General features: G+C 34.0%; 1 protein-coding gene across 1 annotated transcript; it reads left to right on the plus strand.

Annotated features, from left to right (window-relative positions):
* Positions 1 to 267: 267 nt before the first annotated feature.
* On the plus strand, positions 268 to 12,029 carry LOC117332212 (glycine-rich cell wall structural protein-like). The gene is made up of 10 exons (XM_033891095.1): positions 268 to 322; positions 756 to 869; positions 1,233 to 1,247; positions 1,501 to 1,887; positions 2,560 to 2,620; positions 10,312 to 10,373; positions 10,948 to 11,055; positions 11,284 to 11,304; positions 11,512 to 11,781; positions 12,022 to 12,029. The coding sequence occupies exons 1-10, from the start codon at positions 268 to 270 to the stop codon at positions 12,027 to 12,029; spliced, it is 1,101 nt and encodes a 366-aa protein (XP_033746986.1).
* Positions 12,030 to 13,992: the final 1,963 nt, after the last annotated feature.

The raw sequence follows: 13,992 nt of genomic DNA on the forward strand, positions 1-13,992 counted from the left end.
GCTTCAGTGATTTGTTCAAGATAATTATAATGGTGACAGACGTTCGGATTCAGAAATATTTTACATTTTTTGTTTTGTTTCATTATGTGAAATACTAACATGTGGAGCTAAATTGATGGTGCTTTCAGAAATGAGCATGATATCCAGTACTCGATTAGGTATTGTTGTGTATTATGATTTAACTAGAAGAAACGTCCTGATATTTTTATTGATATCAACATCTTATATCATATGAAGTGCGGTCTCCATTTCAGAAGAAACCCCACAATGAACACCTACATCTGTCTGGCTTCATGCCTTTTGGTGGCCGTGAGCGCTGCAGGTAAATCGTGCAATACAGCAAACCGAACCTAATATCAATCTTTTTAACATTATTTGAAACATATTCTTATATCAATGTATTACTAGTAACTCACTTTGAAGAATTCATGAATTATCATTAAGACTTAGCGATTGTAAATGTCAATGCACAAATATTTTTGACAGTACAAATAACATATATGACTGTGTTGCTCGAACTGTACGGCGGAGAGTTCTCATCTAGAATTGGCTATGGACCCATGTATACTATACTATACTTATCTGTAAGTTTACCAATACTCCGTATCATGAGCTGATTGTGAAAACGGAAGTGATTTTGGGATCTTTTGTTTTTCTCGGGTTTGTGGTTAAGAATTATCTACAGATATTATGTATACCTACATGACATATCAGTTTATTGTACATGTGTAATCTAATACGTGTATCTTTGACAGGTTATGGAAGTGGATCCGGAAATGGATTTGGTAATGGCGGCGGAAATGGATTCGGAAACGGAAACGGTTACGGAAACGGCAATGGCGCCGGAAATGGAGGATTTGGATTTGGACGTGAGTGTGAATTGAATAGATTGCAGAAGTGAATAATATGTTTTGTGAAGAATAACATATCGTAAGATCGATAAACTAGTATATATATTTAAAGATATGTTTATGTTAGTGAATGCTTCAGCCGATATTATAAGTAACAGAATTTGCATATCACACTTGAAGCTACCTGGGTATCTAACAAGATTTATGGTATATATATTATATTATATTTATTATATTAATATATATTAATCTATATTTTGTTTATGAGAATTTAGATTTACTCTGATCGGATTGAATTTTGAAGTTGAATTGAAGTTTAAAAAAAGTTTTTGGTGCAAATTATCAAAAAATATCAACGCTAATTTTGTTCTTTTATTTCAGGATATAGAAGAGCAGGTGGGTATCAACGATTTTCATGTCGTTTGTTTCCTTTTGTCGATTGAAATTAGTTTTTCCCTATATGTAATTATAGATATGATATTATTATGTGTCAAAATCAAGAACCTTCTGATCGAAGTGTGTACTTAGAATTAACAAATGACTCCACTGAAATGAAGGTTATAGTAGTATATTACTGTTGAAACTATTGTTCAATGATACATACGATATCAGCTCATTTATCTACTATCAATATAAATGTTTACCCTAGGATACGGAGGTGGTGCCGGAAGTATGGGCGGAGGATTTGGTGGCTCTGGAATGGGAGGAAAAGGTGGATTCGGAGGAATGAACGGCGGAGGAATGAACGGCGGTGGATTCGGAGGAATGAACGGCGGTGGAATGGGAGGAATGAACGGCGGTGGAATGGGAGGAATGAACGGCGGTGGAATGGGAGGCAAAGGAGGATTCGGAGGAATGAACGGCGGAGGATTCGGAGGAATGAACGGAGGCGGATTCGGAGGAATGAACGGCGGTGGAATGGGAGGCAAAGGAGGATTCGGAGGAATGAACGGCGGTGGATTCGGAGGAATGAACGGAGGCGGATTCGGAGGAATGAACGGCGGTGGAATGGGAGGTGGAATGGGCGGTGGAAAAGGTAGTTACATAATTGTCGGTTTTTTATTATCCACGTTGGGCGTTTCTCCCGGTTCTATTATGAAATAGTTGTGATATGATTTAATTATACTATTTTTAATAATACTTCGATATTATATTATTCCTGATGATAAATTATCGTGCTTTGAACATTTTGTAAATGATAAAACGCACTTATTATATTTGACTTGTGTATTGAATTCTAACCAGGTATGCCTTGTTTTGCTTCCAGGATATTAGATGACCTGCTTGTCCCTTTGCTATTTTACATAATCATAATGTAGATACAAATAAAATATTTAAATATTCCATTTTCTTGTTTGTATATGTTTATTTTTATCGAACATAGATGAATCTTTATTTCCGTATGTTCGAGTACAACAAATTAAAAATACAGTGAAACGTATCATGAACAACTTGATAATTCGATGTCCCTGTGTAATTTAGCTCCTAGTACAATAGGCGAGGATTGCTCTAGAGTGTTCTCTGACGTTTTTTATTGACGGTAATTCCATTTCCATCTTAACTTCCATCTCAATGTCGCTACTTATCTGACTTGGAGAAGTTGAAATTATTAGGGAAGATCCTTTTTCGATGGGAGACGAAAAAAACGCATTGTCATTCTTTGACCTCTTCCTCGCGAGCGATTTAACATTGGTGTTGACTTGTTCAGTTTCTTTGGACCAGGATATTGTGGGCGAGGATAGTGATGGACAATCATGTAAAGCCAGGAAGTAAATGCTTTGTTTTCTTTTAAAAATAAAAAGTGTCGTTTTGTTAGTTGTAATTCATAAGTACCCCTGCTTCAACGGATTCAAAAGAAAATCCACCGGCTCACCATCCAGTCAGTTCCCTTTTTCAACTTACCCCTTCTGCATAATCTATTCGCAATTTTGAGTATTGTGTTATGATAACTGCCAGGACTAATATTACATAAAATGGTCAAGTCTATTCTGCCAAACTTTGGTTAGTAAATAAGCATAAAGAATGGCAAGATATAACTTTAAGAAAGAGAAAATGAAGTTGCGACGAAAATATCTCAATTATTGAATATATCTATTTAGAAACTTTTATTAGAAAATAGTTCTGTCTTCACTTCAAAATTAACCGCGAACGCCCCTTTTGTCAATTGATATGCATTCTATGACAATACTTAACCGTAAGCATTTGTGGAGGAGAACATTAGAGAGTAATCTGGGTTTTATAACGCCCCCTTAAATCCTGACCGGTAAGAACACCTCAGTCTTATGTCTCTTGTTTGGATAAGTTAGATATATAGTAACAAGATTAACGAGTTTAAAAGGATACTGGATCATATTATTGAAATAAGATTCCCTACATTGTTTAGCTTTGGTGCGTTACATTGCGTATCTAACATGGCATTGTGGCATTGTTTTACTGTGCAAAGTTAAACGTGAATGTGTCGGGATTAATTGGTGTGGCAGTTTGTATCAAGCTGAATAGCTTATTGCAACTGTAGTCCCTTCTCTGTTATGGGGTATCAATTAATTTATTCGGATAATGGCTACATAGGCTCATCAGCTTGATTTGTTGTGAAGAAATTTTCTAATCAATTGATCAATAGACCAGGCTTTTGAGACCAAAGAAATGAGACCAGACCAGACCAGACAAGACCAGACCAGACCAGACCAGACTATGTTTTAAAGTATGTTTTAAAGTATGCCTTTAAATGTCTGTTAAAAGCAGACTTTTTCATGATACAGTATATGCTAATATAGATGTTTAGTCCTTCTGGGACTCTTTAGTTAATATCAAGTTGCAATCCAGATGGCGAATCAGGAAAATCAAAATCGGCCGAAAAAATCTTTAGAATATAGCAGAGTAAATGTATTAACTTGGCAAGTTAATCAATGGCATATTTATCGATATTTATAAAGGAACATGTTTGGCTATTCTGAAGAAAGAAAATACACAAGGAATCATTTTTATTTTTAACAGATGTATTTGATATTCATTAAAGTTCTTTTCAGAACAGTAATTCATCAAAATCACGGATTTACAAACATCATGCATGGGGTTCCTGGGTTTCGGGATTCAACAGATGCATGTTTCTCTCATATCTCGCCATGTTGGATAGAGTTTGCCCATGTAAGAAAGCTATGTAAGATAAATCTATCTTTCATAGCATTTCACGCGCGCGGAGTAATCTGCGTTCAAGGGGGACAACTCTTACATCGTCTACATACGACAGTCCTTAGATTGATTATATCGTCGGTGTCGGTTTTGAAACGTTGGATTTAACTATAATAATACATACATTCTGAGATAGATATATATCATATCAGCAATAAACCAATATGGCTATACGGTTAAATGATTAGACATTTTATCTGAGTGAAAATATAACTCTGTAGACTAGGCATACGGGCCTATTGTAACAGTTACAGTACTGTACAGTACAGACTAATCCGAAGGGTTCTGATGTTAATATCGCCTTACAAGCTGCCTTGTCGCTACGTAGTAAGATCGTCAGAAAATTCGGCTAAGTACAGACTGGCCTACCCTACAGGTTTGTCATTTGTCACTTAAAACATGCAAACACACACAATCACCTGGCAATGATAGGAAGCTGAATAAAAGCCATAAATAAAAATAAAGTTGATAAAAAAAAAAAAATGTCGAATATCACAACCGATGAAATGGTTCCGTTTGCGTCAGCACAGGGACCTTGAATTTGTTCACTCTAGGCCTACTCAGTAATTATCCTGCGTATTTGGAAATTGGAAATTGGCTCTTAAATGAACGAACCTTCGGTAAAAATGACACCGCTCGATGTTTATATAAAGAAATATTTATTTTAATTGTAACACAGAGTCTATATTTGTGTAGAGTAACCAGGAAAACTAACTGTCATCCTAACTTTTTAATATGATCATCGTTATCGACGGACCTAAATTCGTCATTTTATCAAGAAAACCGGTTAAACACATATAATCCTATGTCACAGAAAAGATTGAATACTCGTATCGAGTCACTGTTCGCTGGTTCACACATGAAGTTGCCAAAATCACCGTGAATTTAAAATTACCACCCACGAAACATCGCCGCGTCATGGCGATCGAGATCGACATCACTCTCAATAGCCTTGAACTATGAATGGAATTCCAATGGCAGTCGTGACGTCATGCAGTGACGTAGTATTTTATGAAAAATGTGACTTGGCAATAACAAGTACAGTGTGTTCCGTGAAATGATCAAATATGTCGAGGTGCAAATCAAATCATATGTAAAATTGGAAAACTCATTTCAGCGTTGGATTTGATATTGAATAATTTTTAAACAACAGCAAATACGTGAAAAAATCTTAAATGTTGTCGCTAATACAATTACACATAAGGTTCGACTGTCACCACATAAACATGCCATGTCATATTACGTGTGTTTCTTAATCTAGGCTTTGGATAATCCATAAATAGGCTAATTTTAAGAGGGAGGTTTGACAGAGATCGCAGGCTTTCAAATGAGTACAGCAAGCAGGAGCCAGCAAGAGAACAATACAAACATTCTATTCTATATTATCTCACTTTGATGAAAAGTTATCTTACAGTGCTGTGAGTTTTCTATTTGTATACATACTAAATTTTTCCATAAACAATATTCCTACTAGGAGAAAAGTTCTTTGTTTGGAAATATATAATTATGTATATATTTTTATAAGCTTCTGTTTTTCTTTCTTCAAAGGGGAAAGAACAAAAACATCCTGAGGGGATACTGTCCTTTATTGATAGGAAAATAAGTCAAGATTGACATCTGAAGCTATAATACACACTACCTATAGGAATCTGGACTTGTTAATCAATATCATACTTCTACGCCAGAGACACTCTGTGAATTCGAGACCGGTAACAATTTGTTTTTATTGAACATACCGAGCTGTATTCGACTGGTTTTCTACATCCACTTAATTGACCTTAAAACTGCAAAATCTACATGATGTCCAAATTTAAATAGCATAATTTTGTACAAGGGTATTCGAATTAAAAACTGTGAAACGTTTCTAATCACATATTTCCATTTGATCTGCATCATCACTCTATAACCTTACCAAACACAAAACGGATCAGATGATAATTCTCACATAATTCCCTTTGGTGTAGCGATATGACGTCGTTTTTTTCTAACGTCACTGTATTGGGTGTTTTTTTTACCCCAAGGAAAGAAACCGATTAATTAACGTAACTCACAACAAAAGTGAACACCATCACAGTGGAATATATTGATTGAAATGTGGAAAACAAATGTATTATTTTGTATTTCCACAAACTATATGTTTTGCCGCGAACGGTCGCGCTACGTCAAACAGCGCGAAATTGACTTTGGACACAACGCGAAATTGACATCGGAATGCGCAAAACTGTTACAGGTTGAACATAAGAAAAATGTTTAACGGAAATATATGTATTAAACTGCCGTCTTTACCAGGCTATCGTTCTATAATTCACACAGGATTGCAGACCAATCAATCACACAAGCTTTACTAATTTGTCTGCAGTCCTGTGATAATTATGGGACAATGACTCTCCAAGGCAGTTAAATGCTTAGATATTCCCAACTGGTTCTACTTAAAATGTGAGAATACAAATGTAGGTATTAATTAGCAAATGAAATAACAAACTAAACAAACAAACAAATTGATGAGAACCACATCTGCATTGTTATTTTTTTTTATATTTCAAACATATCTCATTATCAAAATAAAATGATGAAGTGGGAATTAAAAAGTTATTACAACTTATGAAACGCCCTCTCCCGACATAAATTAAACAAGTGCGATCAATGATTGCGAAAGTTCACCCGCGGTAGCAATCACACTATGCATTCATTTTTTATGTATGTATAAGCATGTCATTTTGAAATTGTACATCGCATAATATCGCTTCTAGACCTCTAATGGATTATAAACCAAATAAGAAGGGTGTGGCTTTCCAAATTTACCCCCAAAATCTTTAAAGAGGGTTTTTGTGAAAACAATTAAGTCAACTAAGTGGTAAAATGCCAAAAAAATCACAATTTTTTTTCTGCATGATTTTGCTATAACATTTCTTCTAGACTTCTAATATGTATAAATGTATAAACCAAATTAGAAGGGTGTGATGTGTATACTTTTTGACTTAGAGCTTTCCAAAAACTGAAACCAAAAACTTTAAAGTGGGACGCCGACGCGTTAGCTCACGGTTACTCGTAACCGGTGAGCTAATAAAACAAATACATCATACAATGAACCTAGACGTAAGCATGTATATTTGGCATATTGGCCGGTACTGATTCGTCACAGAGCGGTATAAACAATATGTCTTGGGTAACGTTTGAAGTGAACTAAAAATTTATGTCTATATCATCGTTACGAGATGAACGTTCACTTATATTTAAATGCTTTGTTAACATTGCTACTGAATGCATACATGGATTTTTGGTTTCAATGCCATTCTTTATAACTGACAAATTTACATATGTGATCTAAATAGATTCAAAATATCAAAATGGAATAACATGGAGTTTAATTGCGCGAATTCAATGACATTTAAAACCACAGGACGATGTTTAGGTCACTAAGATCTTAATATGATTATATGGAATTTTGAATCAGAAAAGAAAATTTTAAAATTATTTGTAACATTTTGATTTAGAATTTTTGTAACACCGACTAGCCATAACACGTCTTATAATGAGAGAAAACGATTTTTAACATCACCGGAGGCGACTGAAAGCAGGTGTTTTCTTCACGCCAGCTGTTTAGAGGGCCTTGATTAGACCAATGTTGATGTGCTGACCAATAGCAACTTTATTTGACACCAATGTTCTTTATATAATAGAGTTAAATACAGAAATATACTGTACACGTGAATGCATTGGTAGTTTGTAAATACAAAAATAAGACAATGGTAGCGCTAATCCTTCTGGTGTACCTGGGACGTCAGGTCTTATAATCCTTGAAAGTTCACAACGGTGTCAATGAAAACAACAGAGAATACCAACATAATAACGAAACCGTAACTCTGACTCAGAATCGATAAAACGGGGACAAAATACTAACAAACATACATAGAATTATATTGAGGAGATTGGAATTGTACAAAAGTAACGACAATGTGTTCCGTTAAGGTAGGCGTCTTCAGCTTCATCGAAAACAACCTCCATACGTCCGGGTAAAGCGACATTCTCAAAATGAGAACTAGGGAACAACGGTTGTTCATATTTTGTCCCTCGTTTTATTTCGAGTTAAAATGACAGATCTGTTCTCATGTCATTATTCCCTTCTTGTGTCTGTATATATAACAAGTATACAGATTTGTATTATACATAAACATATTTGATTTATCGTGTTTAAGAGTTTTATAACATCTATAATATTACGCCAAGTATTATTTTTTTATTTTAATCTATTAATATAAAATGAGTATTTATTCATTTGCTATATGTGTATCCTTTCGATGATTATTTTAAGTAAATTTACCTTTTTGTAATCTATGTGTGATATTACGCAAGTGGGTGTAATTAGGAGTAAATATTAACTATTGTTTTATATAAATACTAATTCCTGAAAAAACACAATTAAACAATTTTGATATACTAGTTGAAACATTGCCCAAATGTGATGATAGTAGTAGATACAGGAATCGAGTTTGATGTTATTCATTTTTAATAACCTGGCATAAATTTGGAATATAGCGCTAGGCTAAAGTAAAGTATGATTATATACATAATTGTAGAAATGTTAATATAAATAGGGATGATTGATTATATTTCATTTCAGTAAAGTATGATCATATTGTGTTTTATGTATCATTTGATGTTTTTAAATTGATCATAAACAGATAATAAAATAGTTACACAATTTTCTTTGCAAATTAAAATTGTATGTAAAATAACTCATTGTTATTAAATATTGTGATGATTGGAAGCATTTCAATATACATGGTGAAATGATATAAACGTATTTTTTTTTATTTGACTAAACATTCTAGCAACAGCCAAGGTTATATGTGGACGGTTGCCATGGAGCTAACAACTGATGAAACCAAATTACAAGAATTGAGAATGCCTGAAAGAAATGATAGATAGAGGCTCTAAAATTGATAATGTATCGTAATGCAGAATGAGTGGTATTTGAAAACAATAAAATATACAGTTATTCTCTATTAAGATTTTTTGCGTTGTTATTTTGAAGTTCATACAGTTTAATTAAGCGATATCACATTTTTGTTACCACTTTTTTGTAAAAATGAATTAAGCTAAGTATGAAAATATTTTAAACGGTTTCAAATTAAGTTGTGCATTTAGTTTTAATAATAGTACGAATAATCATATCAATATAAGTAGGACGTAAGAAATGGACATTAATCTTCAAAAAGAGGTTACAATAGACACAGCAGAGACATTAATGGGTTTAACGATCGTCTTGTACATGTGACTGCTGTTAGATAAAAGTTAAAACTATATCATTTATAGAAACTGTGACTATTAAGTGCTCAATACAGGGAAATGTGGGTGTTTTACAGATGTGCATGATCTGACCTTGCTATTTCAATGACCCTGCATTTGCAGACTTCCGTCTAAATTTGTATAAATAGAAGTTGTATCCATTCATTCATCGCACCACGTCTCCAGTTTCTCACCAATCGTCTTCTCGTCCAGTCCAACAAGCCGGTAAGCGTATATAGATTGTTTCACTTTAAGGTACTGTAAAATCTAAAAATGAAAATATATAAATTATGAAATAATATAGGTGTAAATCTATTTGCTGTAAGGTATTAAAGGTATTTTATCATTTCTCATAGAGAACATCTTAAGAATCCATCTTTGTCTTTTAACTAGGATCTATAAGGATATGTCCATGCGAACATCTTTCTGGGTTGATGATTCTAGTTGGTTTTGATCTTCTGGAACCATATTCTGAGTTTAAAGTGACTTCATTTCTCCTTTTTTTGTATTTGGGAAACATATGTTAAAGAAAACTGTTTACGTCCATATCTTATAGAATATGAATTGAAGTGGAATTCTCACTTGACCTATGATTTACACTTCAGTGTCTTTGGCTTTAATTGTCATCTACCCAGGTAAACTCCATGGGCGATATAAATGATACTTAGATATTAATTTTGCAAGATTCTCAATGCAAATATACTTTGCCCTCATGTAATTGAGTTTAATCAGAATAACATTCCGTTTTAATGTTTGTAATTTTCTTTTGATTAAATGCTTTGTACTTGGTTTGGATGAAATATTATATTACTTTTATATCATACTTACTCGATGTATTTGATATCTGAATAATGACATAAATTGCTGGTCTACGTGCCAAAGTTTGGAGAAGCTTTTCTTAATTTGTCATGGATATCGCAGTCATAATCAGCTTTTAAAACACTTTTTATTGATGATTTTATATACATGTTCTCTGTTGCAGAATAAAATCCCAGAATGAACACCTACATCTCTGTGTGTCTGGCTTCATGCCTTTTGGTGGCCGTGAGCGCTGCAGGTAAAATACTGAAACCTTTCCTAAAATAAAGATTTTATTTCATTTGTAACACACGTTTAATGACCTAATGAACATAATCTTGTATGTATTTACTCGTATTGACTTCATATTTCTGATTATGCAACTGTAAAATATTAACACTGATGCATGATTGCAACTTTGTCCTTGAATATAACGATTCAAATGTTTAAGGACACCATTACCTGACCGATGAGCGAAATTTTCTTTTTCTTTTCTACCTTTATTAATGAGAAAATCTGATGTCATTTACTTAAAACACAATTTATCGTTTTAGTTTGAAGGTTTGTTCGAAATTAATATATATCTGGAAATATCAGGATATTTCCGATCAGTAAATCATTCTGGACATTCTCAATATTCCCATGGCGATGGTATCCCATACTTGATGTACATGACATATTCAATTAAAGAATAACCTTAGTTAAGGAACTTTTGTTAAACTCTGTAAAGAATATCGAAATTATATAAACATATCTTATATATCAATTTTAACTGAAATTTTATTACCAACGTGTCACTCAATACCTGTATAACTGATAGGTTATGGAAGTGGATCCGGAAACGGATTTGGTAATGGCGGCGGAAATGGATATGGAAACGGTTACGGAAATGGCAATGGCGCCGGAAATGGTGGATCTGGATTTGGACGTGAGTACTGTATAGTTACTATAATTAATTCCGAAAGTGTATTTTAGTGGGCGTTTCAACGAATACTATCGGTACACAAGGTTTCATCCTCCTGATACTTTCTATGGAATTTTAAATATATTCTTTATTTATAATTTGTCCTCGCTTTACTGATTTAGAGTTTGATGTTAAATCTATCGGTTTTTGATTATGTATATTAAAAATATTTCTCTTGCTGTTTTATTTTAGGGTATAGAAGAGCAGGAGGAGGTGGGTACTAAAACTTCTCCATACTGATTGATTTCTTTTGTCAATAGAAATGTTTTTCTTTATTTCGGATTAAACAACATATAAATAAGATTTATATTAATCAACTATATTCCGGTAGAAACGTGTAATTCGAAATAATCTATATCTTGATTTTCAATATAAAATGACTTGTTTGGTATATCAATTCTGAAATATGTTTTAACCTAGGATACGAAGGTGGTGCAGGAAGTATGGGCGGAGGTTTTAGTGGCTCAGGAATGGGAGGCAAAGGTGGATTTGGAGGCATGAACGGAGGTGGATTCGGAGGAATGAACGGAGGCGGATTCGGAGGAATGAACGGCGGTGGAATGGGAGGCAAAGGTGGATTCGGAGGCATGAACGGAGGTGGATTTGGAGGCATGAACGGAGGTGGATTTGGAGGAATGAACGGAGGTGGATTTGGAGGAATGAACGGAGGTGGAATGGGAGGTGGAAAAGGTAATAACATAATTATTCATTATGGAATCCGTATTAACGTCTCCGCCGATGCTAAGAAATGAAAAGAATTTCGTTTTAATTATACATATTATGATATCTAATGATATTATTATATATAATATGTCATGATAAATTGTGTTATTGTATATTCAAGATTTTGTAGCATTTTGCAAACACTTGATGTGAAATGACTTCAGTATTCTATGGGTTCTAACCTGATATGTTTTGTTTTACTTCCAGGGTACTAGATTATCTACCTGTCACTATGATATTTCAGTTAATCATGATAATAAATACTTATAGATACAAATAAATGCTTTTAAGATGTCATTAACTTGTTTGTTCTTGTTTATTGAACAAATCTTACCTGCAATTGTTACAGTGAAGGATTTTCAATACCAAATCTTTCTTCCTATTGATTAATTGCAAAAATGATATAATGGTGAAATATCAAATACATGACTAAATGTTCTGTGGATGCGTTAGGGATATGACATATCATGGACGCACTTCTTCCGTATTTAAGAATTGGATGTTCATTAAAGCATAAACGTGATTATCAGAGCAATAAAGACGCAACCAATATCATCATAAACTCGACTTAAGATGTCTTAAGAAGAAGCTTCATAAAAGTGAATATGATCTTCATAACTTTTCTACATCCACCGAATATGCCTATTTAACCTCTATCTACACATATACATATTACACTTTAGACAATGTACAATGGACTGTATAATTGGAAAAAAAATTGTTCGAAATTTTGACTTGCCTTATTATGTCAGCTGTTTTTTCGTTATTACAACTTAAATGATAAAACTAGAAGTATGATTTCAAAGGGATGAAAAAGACTAAAGTCACGGGATCAGAATTAAAAATACAATGTTGTTATCCTGTTCAGACTTTTTTTATTTAACTAACGACATCAAACAATTATGTCTGTTGTAAAGTTTGACGCATCCACAGACTGTACTATACCATAGTTTTCCGCTCTTAGTTTAAATCGTGATACAATGAATGAGCATACACGTGTTTTCTGTTAAAAACAAACATAAATACAAATACATTATATCAACATAGATAGACAATATTTTTATGGTGTTACATGACAATTTCAAATTAAACGATAAAATTCTTTCATCTCTCTCGTTAACTCTAGCCTAATTATTTCAGGTATATGTTCAAAGTTATGCTGAATAACATGTTATATCAAAACAGCTGTCCTCTTTTTGTTTGCTCAGTTAATGTCCATTGAACAGTGTAATAGTAGTAGCATGTACGTACCTCACATAACTTACGCAAGGCTCGTAAGATGCTATTTACAGCAAATTGAGTGAAACGTCTTGCCCAAGGATACAATCACAACAGCAATCTTTGATCGCAGATTCATTAGAAACAATAACCGCCCGCGTAAGGATACATGTAAAACACTCACCTCGTATCTTCTTTGGATATTTCCTTGTCAGTTGCTTTTGCAACTGAGTTATCGCAGCCCCTCTCCTGTTTGTTGGGCTGGATGGAAGCGCGCGACGGTTCTTACTGTGGGAGGAAAGCGGAGTACCCTGGGAAAACCCACGTGATTTGGCAGGTGACCCCATGCCTTTTCATGTCCGGTCGGGGAATTAAACCCCGACCGTCTAGGTGAAAGTTTGTTACCACAGTGCCAACCGACCGACCGACCGACAGACACGTGATCAGGAAGAGTAAGCACCTTCCGTTTCATCGACGACACCCGTCATACAAATCAAGGTCAAATCTGGGTTAAGTCACATTCTCAAAATGAGTACTGGCGTCGTGACAACGGAACCACTACGGATGTCAAAACAGCACAGACTTTATATGCAGCAAGGAAATACAATATCTCCAATTGTTCCATGGTATTCATCAATATGTTTTCCATATGTCCAATGGTCTTCATCGATATAATATTTCCAAACGTCCCATGATCTTCATCCATATAATATTTCCAAATGTCTCATTGTTTTTATCAATATTATATTTCCAAGCGTCCCATGGTCTGCATCAATATAATATTTCCAAATGTCCCGGGGTCTTTATCAAAGTAGTATTTTAAAAAAAAAGTCAGTTGGTCTTCATCAATATATTTTCCCAAATGTCTCAGTCTTCATCAATATAATATTTCTAAACGTCCCATGGTCTTCATCTATATTATATTTCCAATTGATCCATTGTTTAAATCAATATAATATT

Source organism: Pecten maximus, chromosome 8, assembly GCF_902652985.1.
Source record: "Pecten maximus chromosome 8, xPecMax1.1, whole genome shotgun sequence".
In the NCBI taxonomy this organism is placed as follows: domain Eukaryota; kingdom Metazoa; phylum Mollusca; class Bivalvia; order Pectinida; family Pectinidae; genus Pecten; species Pecten maximus.